This window comes from Halyomorpha halys, unplaced genomic scaffold, assembly GCF_000696795.3.
Source record: "Halyomorpha halys isolate HHAL.00 unplaced genomic scaffold, Hhal_1.1 Scaffold389.1, whole genome shotgun sequence".
In the NCBI taxonomy this organism is placed as follows: Eukaryota; Metazoa; Arthropoda; class Insecta; order Hemiptera; family Pentatomidae; genus Halyomorpha; species Halyomorpha halys.
Window position 1 is genome coordinate 186624 of NW_027109532.1, and position 10859 is coordinate 197482.

Genomic DNA, 10859 nt, shown 5'->3' on the forward strand with positions numbered 1-10859 from the left:
TATATATATAATAAAGCCAGTCTGTTACAGAAGTTTAAGTGTGTCATATCTTATACCTTTTTTTTAACATTTTGCTCTCACCAATACTTTATATATATATATAATATTGTGTTAGTGTTAGTTGGTGACAAACTTCAATACTATAAAATTCTTTTTGCTACTACAAAACAAAATCTTTATTAATAACAATTTCAGATTAAATAATGCATTACATCTTAAAACTATACCTACCTACAAAACAAAATCAGTTTTTATAATCTTTACAACAATGAAACACTAGTACAATAATAACTAATTACATGCATGCATATATATATATATATATATTCAAAAACACTATTCATAGGTGGGTCAAAGGTTAATGATTAAAAGATACTGCCATTCCTATACCTACATCGCAGATTTTCAGTAGCCCTAATTAGGACATTAAATAAATTCAATGCCAGTGCTTTTTCTTGTTACATTCTTTCATCATTATTACTAATTGTGGTGATATAAATAATAGTCTTAAAGTATTAAATTATTATGATTACAAAATTTTATTCTTTGTTACAGTTGAGAAATGATATGGTAAATCAAATAGAAGGCGAGGCTGAGCTTAAAGTAAAAGTCCACTATGATGACATGGTAAGAAAATTTACAACTGTGTATCTATTAAAAGGTGATCATATAAATTTAACTTTGTTTTCCATCAATTTTAAAAATTTTTATTATTCTTCCTCAAACCAATTGTAATGAAAAAAATATTAACTGGTTATTTATTAGACTTATTTCTATTTTATATACAGTAACTTTGTAATATATCCATTGGAAAAATGTTAATTGTATAATAGTTGAAAGTTTTCCAGATACATTCTAATATTTATATTCAAATCAACATTTTCAATTGATCTTTATTCTAAATAATATTTGACCCTTTACAATAATTTTAGGAGCATAACGTGTTTGTACTTAGAAAAAATAATTTATTTAATTCTCATTTATCCTTTCAGAAACGTGTCACCACCCGTCGTCAAAAATACTTTTATCACCCAATAGAGGGAACTCCTTTCTCTCTAGGGCTTGTTCTGCCTGATGGTTATGGTCTTTATGAAGTATTAGCAGAACAGGAAATTAAGCTCAGCCACATAAATGGTAAATTTCATGATAAAAAAAAATTATTTTATCACTATCTAATATAAAAATATGAAGCATGCTATAGTATATTAAAAATGAATAAAACCCATTAAACTTTTATTGGTTTCTTTAGTTACAGAATATTTCAAAGGAGAGAATTGGAGAGTTCATCCAGAATGGTAATTTTTTTTTTTATCTAGTATTAAGTAAAAAATCCTTAATTAGTCAAGAGTTATCAGTTTATAAGTAACAAAAAAGACTATTTTATTGTTTAAAAAAAAACTGATGTAAGAGCACTTCATTTCATTTTTATAATATTGGGAGATCACTATTAAAAAAATGAAAGTAATTTATTACAATTTCTAAAAAGATTGTAATTATTAAAAATTACCTCAATATCTGTTATGACAACTGAATTTAACAACAATAGTGTATTGCGGGTTAGTAATTACATAAAAATAAAAAATTAGTAAGTAAATTCATGGGAATTTATTGAATATATTGTAAGTGAGTGATGTGATTTTTCACCAGTGTTCAGTCCGTACTTACTGTCATTCAAAAAGCAATTTAAAGACCATTGTTTTTTGTTTTACTTTTTTTATTGAGAAAAAAATATAATCTGTCACACTTCAGGGTAATAGATATTAGTACCAGAGCTAATACCTAAATCTTAGAAGACCCGTTCATACAATATGTACAAACTAATGAAAAATATATATTTAAAAAAGTAATTATAAAAAAATTGAATAAAGATTGAATTAAGTAAAAAATATATGTACATCACTGGTAAAAGAATTAATAGTCAAACTAATTATATAAAACAATTAGACAGATAAAGAAAATTAAAAAATCATTGAACATATTCAAACCTACATACTCCTACTCTTAGGAAACTCCTACCAGCCACATCACTGGTACTCTTTGTTAGTGAAAACTGAGTGGGATTACTAGGACTACATATTCTCCTCTGGAACGCCCTCAAACCTTTCTCTTAATTTTTCCCAAACCTTTTTCGCCTCTAATCGACGGCAATATATCATCACTAACAGTTACAATAATAGTAGAGAGTGCCTATTTATTTTTTATTTTCCAAGCTGCATCTTCTTCAGTCTGCGAATCTTTTTCTATTATTTCTTCATATAATCCTTTTGCTTCTAAGTACGCTTCAATTTTCATCAATCAGATCCCGTAATTTTCTGCAACAAGCTTTTCAATGTTGAATACTGTGGCGTCCATTGTCCTTTGATCTTTTAATTTCGGCGGTTAGTACTAAATAAAATCACAAAGCTAATTTATCGGTTAATAATAGTAAATTACTCTCGTAACTAAACCTTTTACACACTAAACCACGCTCTGCTACCAGTTTGTTGTTGAATTTAGGGAGGGTTTTATAAATAAAGACAAAGAGTATATGTTTGCGTTAATAGACGCCACGACCGACTTAACTCAGAACAAAGAAACATGCCAGTCCTTTGTTCCCAGCAGTGTCATATTGTCGCCATCTACTGTTTTATTTACAAATCAAATAATAAAATTTATTTTCTACAACATGAGGTCAATAAGATATAGAATATTGAGGTCACGATTTTTGTTTCAGGTTTTTGTCTGTAGCTTGTTTTTTTTTTTTTCTTCTTATGCTGAAGTTGTTGGTTGTTCGACCATTCGACATCCTGCTGCCCAATATAAAATCGACTTTTTCAAATGCTCATTGGCAAATGTTTTGTTTTTCAATTCAGTCAGAGAAGGACATATGTCAAGGTGGTCTCCATCCATTCTCCCATGGTTGCACAGTACACACATAGGTCCCGAGCCAGGCCTATCCTTGAGGGGATGATTCTGCAGGCAAAAGTAGGCTAATGCATCTCTTCTTGGGAGGTCAGCTGGGATAGGGTTTTGTATTAAAAATGGAGCATTGACTATTGTTCTAAGAACTTTTTGACTCAAAGGATTGCATAACAATTGTAGTTCAAAAAATTAGCTACCCGAAAGTTAAATTAGCTAGCCCAAATACTTTTCAGTATGGTTTAATATAATATTTTTTTCAGTTTGAAGGAATGGCATCTAAAGGAAGTAAAATTCTTTTTTTCCTATTTGGAGTAACGTTTATACAATTTTCAATCATCAGGATACCTGATTCTTTGCCACAGAATTCTGCAAGAACATTTGGAATAGATTAGATCTAATAGATCTTGGGGCAAAGGATTTTTATTGTGGTTGGGGTTGAGTGAGGATCATTGAGGGGGAGTGAGAATCTGTTGTGCAATATTTAGGGCTATTAGGAGAAATGAAACTGAAATTTAGGGAATTAAGTGTTAACAGCAGAGTTTGTCCACAAGCATTAGTCGCTCTGAATCCCTATTGTTGATGCTTAAACATATATGCCTCCACCTAGAAGGAAATGGTGTTCTAAAGAATTAAGGAGAGAGCTGAATTGAGTACTAAATAAGTATTTGTTAGGGAACAATATGCTGATGCAATTGCAATTATAATGAGATTTTGATTAGTACTGCAGTGGATTATTGGAAATTTTGGTTTTGTTTGGTAGAGCAGGTGATGAGATAGGGACTAGAGGAATAAAAGAGCACTGTTAGGATGAGCTTTTTGGTCAGGAACGTAATTGATACATATTATCATAATATACATTATTATCATAAAATGGTTTTTATAAAATCCAATTAATTTAAAATTTTTAGTGAAAACTAAGAAACTATGTCATTATATATTAAAGTCTTTGTTTCCTAAAAGTTTCATTTGTATATAAAACTGAACATTAAAGAGATTACTTTTTAAAAACATAAGCATGATTTAATATTGCTAAAAAAAAAAAAATCAAATCAATAAGTGCAAGTTGTTGATTTGTTGTCTTGTTTTTATTCTAGAGTATAAGGTAGGTATACATTTGCCTCAAGAATTTCTCATTTCATTACTTTCAAACTATCAACACCAACTTTTTGATTTGAAATAAAGGATAATAGTTTTAATAAAACTGCACTGCAAGAAAATTTTCAAATAAATAAAATAGTTATTACTTTACTATACATAATTAAAACACATAATTATACATTCTAGGGTTTACTGTGAGTATAACTACGCAGGAGAACATAAATTCACTTCTCCTGAAGATCAGGTTCTCCATTTTTTATCCAGGACAAGGCGTCCTGGGTGGAAATGGATGTCCTTACGTCCCCGTTCATTGACTCATCTTCATGATCCAGGTATGTGGGTGGTTTTCAAATACTTAAACTATTTTTTTAATCACTTATTAAGTCAGGTTTTTGAAAGTATTGAAAAGAAGAATCTGAATGTATTTTTACTGACCAGAATATATGAATTAGTTTTAAAAGTTATATTTTCTTTATGACTATTCCCCTTTTAGAATTTACCAAATAATATTGTCTAACAAAATTTTTGGTTAAAAACATCACATAAGAGTAGAATAGTGACTTATTGAGGAATGTATTAAGTTTAGGTACCAATTTAAGAGGCAAGGTGTACATCAGAAGACCTCAGACAATATTCATTCAATTAGGTTAGGTTAGCTGAACAGGAGATCGAACATGGTGCAGGGTCTATCTACAAACCATGTACAATTGATAAATTGTATAAATGATAAAAGAGTATGCACCTTAAATTCTCATAGGATGGAAACCCCACTCCATAAGGTTACAGTCGTATAGGGGATGACAAGTCCCAAAGATATGCACTTTAGGTCCTTCCAGGAACAGTTACTATTCTTTGTAAAGTATTCGCTTAAAGTTGAGAAGTTATGTAGGTATTCACAAGAAGTTGTATAGGTATTCACGAGACGTTATAAAGATATACAGGAAAAGTTATAAAGGTATTCCCTATATATCCAATGACAGATAGAGCCGAGGGGTATTTGCTCTTGATTATGCTCTGAAAGGTAAAGGATAAAGGAGAGGCCCAGAAAATATAGAGTAAAGTAATAATACAAACATTTTCAAAACTAGTGGTGGAGTAGTCTGATCTATCAGTTTATGTCGTATACACTGTCTCCCAAGAGGTGACAATCAACTAGAAATCCTAGGGTATAGTACCCACTAGGAATGCAAAGACCATCAAGAGGCTGAGCCTGTAGGAAACTAATTTAGAGTGGATTTTTTTTGGGTTACGTTTATAATTAATATTTTTATACACATATTTATACTATGTTCATTCATCCTACAATTCAACTTCAAATTAATCACCTTCTGACCAGCTTAAAACTCCTCACTTTTTGCCATCACTATGGTTGAGATAGGCAAATGAAAATATGAGATGCACCAAACAGTTACTCAACACTTTTGTTTTGGTTATCCAATCATTAACACTGCTGTTATCCTATATTTTTCCCCTTTAAAATCAGTGATCATGAGAAAAGTAATAAACCTCAGCAAGAAAATAATTTATTCTCATAAGTTTTAAAACCTTAAAAAATTTTCCAGTAAAAGAAATTGGCTTAAATAAACAGCTGCCAACATCTAACACTTCATTGTAACATCAATAAATTTATACAGTTAGGTTTTTTATGATAAGAATTTTAGTGGCTATACCTAACTCTATTAATTAATCAACTAAAATTATTTATCTTACAATTAATTAAATCAATTTGTTATTAATTAATGTAATTATGTGACATTTTCAGAACAAAGTGGCACTAAGAAGATGGAAAAGGACTCTTATTACTGTACGTATATTTCACTTTTAATTTAATTAATATCTCATCTATTTTTATGAATATAAGTATTGTATCAATATTATAACAACACCTTGATTAGGATAAAGAACTTTTATTACTGCCAGGATTGTTTAACAATCAAATTTTCCCCTGATCTGTTGTAATCTTAGGAGGAATTTCTTATATTTAAATTAGTGACAATAAGAAAGATTGAACAAGAGATTCTGCTGAAATGTTGTTCAAGGGGATTGCTTAGGTCCGGTTTAAAAAATGGTCAATGATTTTAAGTGAATAGATGAACGATGGAAGGTGGGAGGGGACTAAGAATGTCCACATTCACATATGAAAATCTACTGGTTGCTGGTTCATAACTACCTATTTCATTTGAAATATGTAAGATATCCTTTGATCTTTAACAACCCAAAAAAGGTTTTGACCCATAGTTTCACATCTCTAGTAAGTGAAGGCCACACACACACACACACACACACATATATATATATATATATATATATATATATATATATATATATACCAGGATGTGCTAGGGTATGGAGAAAACCAAACACTTGTCAACAAAATGGTTGTGGTAGGTAAGGTCTTAATCAATTATAAGAAATAAATTCACTATCAAAAGCTAATGAACAATATTACATTTTCTAATAAAGATAACATTTTTTAAACATTACAATTGTGTTAAACTGAATATAAAAATATGTATGTCTTATGTATTGATAATCACCTGGGAGTGGGGCGGCATAGTGGGTAAGGTGCTGTTCTTCTAACTCCAAGAACCCAAGTTTGAATCCAATTATGGCCAATAATTATTTATTCTGTCATTGTAGCCGTGAGTCAGCCCTATATATTCAAGGAGCTCTCTGGATTCCATCCAGTCTCATAAAGTGGGTACCTGCAATAAGGGGAAAAATCTGGCAGTTAAACGTGATCATGAACAAATCACCACCTTGTATTACCATTGTTCAAGAAACAGTACTTTCCTAACAATGTACTGAAACTCTGACGATTGTAGTGGTACAGATTTTCGTTTTCATTTTCATTGGCAATCACAACATTTTTAATAAAGAAGAGCTAAAATCACAAAGACTATTTGTATATTGTCCATCTAGATTAAACATAAATATCTTTAAAATTAATTCAGGTCAATTTGTCTGAATATTGCAATAAGTTATTGGAGTTTTATCCTATGTGATTTTTTAAGCAGTTTTAATTTTTTAGGTGATAAAAGTCTTGTGCAGTCTCTTGTTTTTGATGCAATGGTAACTGAAGGATTAGATAAGTCTGATACATCAAACATAAAAGAAGATAAACAGTAAGTTTATAATTCAAGCTCATATTTTAAAATAAGTTAGAAACATCCTATACCAATAACTTAAAATGAAGTATATTTTATACATAAGATATATTAAGTGATATCATAGATAACTTTTTTAAGTTCTTCCGAAATAATGGAAGTTATTCTTATTGTTATCAACCATTTCAGTGTAGTTTTGTGTTTATTTTAATTTACTTATTTTTATTTATTTATTTTTATCAGTTTGCTTGCTAGAATTTCAGTTTTGTATATTTATGTATTTTTTTCTCTTTATTTGATATATTAGAGCACTTTTCTCATGAGATGCACCTGTTTAAATGCACTAACTTTATAAATTGTTACAATAGCCCTATCGGCATTCTAATGGCTCTACTACACAGGTAAAGTATAGACATAACACGAAAATCAAATACAATTTAGATATATACATATTTTTATTATTAGATTTCAATATTTTAATTACCAACAAACTTTAGCTAAACACATATTAGCAATATTTATAGAAAACAATAATAATGAAAAGTAAATATCAAATGATGTTTACAGAAATATATATTATTTAGAATTTAAATGTAGTTTTTCCTTCACTTTTTATTTGCTTAAAGAAATTTTTCATAATTTTCCATCCTATAATTTATTCATCCAAATACTCAAAATATCACTATTTTAATTGGTGAATTATAATTATTTGATTTAAAAGTTTATTGTTCTATACATACTCCAACCACTCACACAGATTACTACATGACATTGTTATTCCTTGTTGTAACATAAATAAAAATTGTTTTATTTCTTGTAATTTAATAATAATAATTTATTAATAATTTTAATATAAAATTTTATTCAGATTTTTTATTAATAGGGGATATATACAATTACTCAGCTCATTCTGTTATTGATTTGGAAGATTTTAATGAATTAGTTTATCCTCATTTTGCATCAATATATATATACTGTTATTTCTTTCTTATTATCTTAAGATTAAAGAAAAACTATACATAGGTATGAGCTGCTGGTGTAGTATTAGTTTTTATTTCACATTTCAAGTCAGAATGCAACTTGGACAGAAGAAAGTTAAAATTAATATAAAATTAAATGATTTTTGAGGTAAGTCATTAAATCAGAAAAGAGGTAGCAATTGTAGTGTCATTACAACCTTTTATTTATTTTTTATATTTATGGAAATACATATGCATGTTTTAGAAATATGCACATATTATTAAATTATATTATAATTTTATTATTTCTTAAATACACACATGTTACAAGGAAGTATTCAACTATGTTTGGACCCTCACTAGACTGATCCATCTCTTATACTCTTCATGAATATTTTTATCACCAGTTTTATGAGATATACAATATTTAATTCCGCTTTACTTACAATACTATACTATGCATATACTGAGGATATTTTATTTCTAGTGAAAAAAAAATTAGGTTTGTTCAATTAAAAATTTCTATAAAAACTCTTAAATTATATTAATTATTGGTAAAATATTTAGATCTAAACTATACTATTGCAGACCATATGCAAGACAAGAATGTGGCATTGATCACAGAGTGCTTGAAAAGAGATACTGAATAAAATTTCACTACCAAATTTAGAATAGTTAGTTCATTAATTTCATGAGGAAAATGGACTATAGGTCAAAGAACATCAACATAAGCAACTTAGGACTGTTGGATTAAAGACATTCATTTTTACATTTTATTTCAATAGGATATTACTTTTGAATTTTAAATCAATGGATATGGAAAATCTTTCTCTAGATTTTGTTTTCGCAGAAGAGGTCATGTAAAGTTCTTTGACTTTTCTGTCTATCAATCTGTTTAGCATTGAAAAAAGTCCTGACTAGGTAATACAAATTATTGAAATAATTTTTAAATGCTTAGTTTTGCAAATAACCTAGGGCTAGTTGGGTAGTATCTTCACTAACCAATTCTTTGTTGAAATGCTAAAAATATTAATCAAATCCAGAGGTAATAATTTGGATTAAACAAATTGCTTAATCAAGTCTCATGGAGGAGGCCAAAGACTACAACAGCCTGTAGTGTCACATTGTACATGTTTTAGTAATTTATTTCATATGACCTTTTTTATTCATTGTAAAAGTATTGTTATTTTAATTATTACTAAATTAGAAATTTAAAAAATAAATAATGAAGGGTGTCACTTTTATTACCTCTGAATATATATAGTTGTATATTTTTTCAATTAAGTCAACTGGTTCTACAACTATTTTAAATTTATATTATGAAAAATTTCTTTGTTTTACATATTATTTAAAGTAGCAATTATAGTTATCATGCCTAATATTTGGTTAGTTAAAGTTGAAATTTAAATCAATAAAAACACCAAAAACAGAAAGCTTTTTATTGAGATGGCAAAAAACAACCATTCCTTCACTGAGATGTCATATAAATCTAGTTATTTAATAAAATGAATTACCAGTACATTCTACTATAAACTAGTATTCGTTAAATTTCTTTGATTAATATTTATTGTAAAATGTATTATTATATTTCTTATTTTTCCAACTTCTTACAAAATAAAAAATCCTTATAACTTACAACAACTCAGCTTGGGCTCATTATTTCATAAAGCAGTACTTTGTTAACCAACAGTTATGTAAAGAAGTGATGTGATCATCATTCATACTCAACCCCCTAATTTTCTTGCATACATTAAAGAGTCAGATACCTATTTTATAGAGGCTAGTTACCCCAGGATTCTCTTCTGACTCAAGAAGCAATCCATCTCTGACACAGCAAAAATCCTATAAAGCTGGGTTTTAACTTTAGCCTACAGCAGCAAAGCCCACTTCTCAGTGGGTCACTCTCTTACTTGTTTAATTATCCTTTCTTTCTTTTCTACTTCATTATTGTTTTCCTCTAATTCACAAAATAAAATAAAATAAATTTTAATGTAGCAATAAATTAAATGCACTATAAATGCAAATAAATTCACGAATATAAGTTTAAATTTCTTCTCAATTAAAATAAACCTGGACTGAATGTTTCAGTAAAGGTATATTCAGATCTATTTTAATGAAAAAAAAAAATACATTTATGTATGTACTGGGAATTCTATAGGTATAAGAGTTTTGATATTTATTAATTTTTAATTTTTTTTTTCACTCAATGATGAGATATTATAACATTAAATATTAAATTAGTATATTTTAATAAATATGTTTGTTAGTGATTTACTCACCCTATTTTTTTTTTCATTATCATGTATTTGTATTAAATAATAATTAGTATTTTATATTATAACTTCAAATATTACTTTAATAGAATAATTTATACTTTAAAGAATAATTAGAACACAATAATAAATTAAGGGTAATTTATTCTATTAAAAAAAATTTAATACCACTCAAATTCACATGGATATAGTTGTAATGGTGGCAAAATGTACTTTTTTTACCTGAAACCTAAAAGTAGTGAAAATCATGTTTAATTTCATATGAAGATAGAAATAAAGACAAATTTGTTATCTATAAGGCTACTGCTCATATTAATAATTTTGATGAACAAATAATATTGCTATCTAACTGCTTTAGTACAAAATAGTACATAAATATAGTTGAGTTTTATATTTATTAAATTAAAATGTATTTTTAATTTAGCTTTATACTAATGATAACAACTAATAATGAATCACTAAGCTTGGGTAAAACCACATTTATTTTCAATAAATCCAAAATTAATGTATGTGTGAGGAAT

The 10859-nt window shown here is 28.0% G+C and overlaps 1 protein-coding gene and 1 long non-coding RNA gene across 4 annotated transcripts in view; one reads left to right on the forward strand and one right to left on the reverse strand.

Moving 5' to 3' along the window:
- The window catches only part of stol (stolid), a 203736-nt gene that overhangs the window by 157005 nt on the left and 35872 nt on the right, over positions 1-10859 (forward strand). The window contains exons 14-20 of one of the 2 annotated variants that reach the window (XM_067047704.1): positions 556-627; positions 993-1134; positions 1250-1295; positions 4186-4331; positions 5762-5803; positions 7031-7124; positions 7475-7507. In XM_067047704.1, the coding sequence (XP_066903805.1) occupies positions 556-627; positions 993-1134; positions 1250-1295; positions 4186-4331; positions 5762-5803; positions 7031-7124; positions 7475-7507 (575 nt within the window). The remainder of the gene's footprint in view (positions 1-555; positions 628-992; positions 1135-1249; positions 1296-4185; positions 4332-5761; positions 5804-7030; positions 7125-7474; positions 7508-10859) is intronic. The other variant, XM_067047705.1, reaches the window with a different exon arrangement.
- The window catches only part of LOC136795845 (uncharacterized), a 37097-nt gene continuing 30866 nt past the window's right edge, over positions 4629-10859 (reverse strand). For both annotated transcript variants that reach the window (XR_010843528.1, XR_010843529.1), the window contains exons 2-3: positions 6537-6704; positions 4629-4689 (exon numbers count right to left, since the gene is read on the reverse strand). This is a non-coding gene — a long non-coding RNA (uncharacterized lncRNA). The remainder of the gene's footprint in view (positions 4690-6536; positions 6705-10859) is intronic.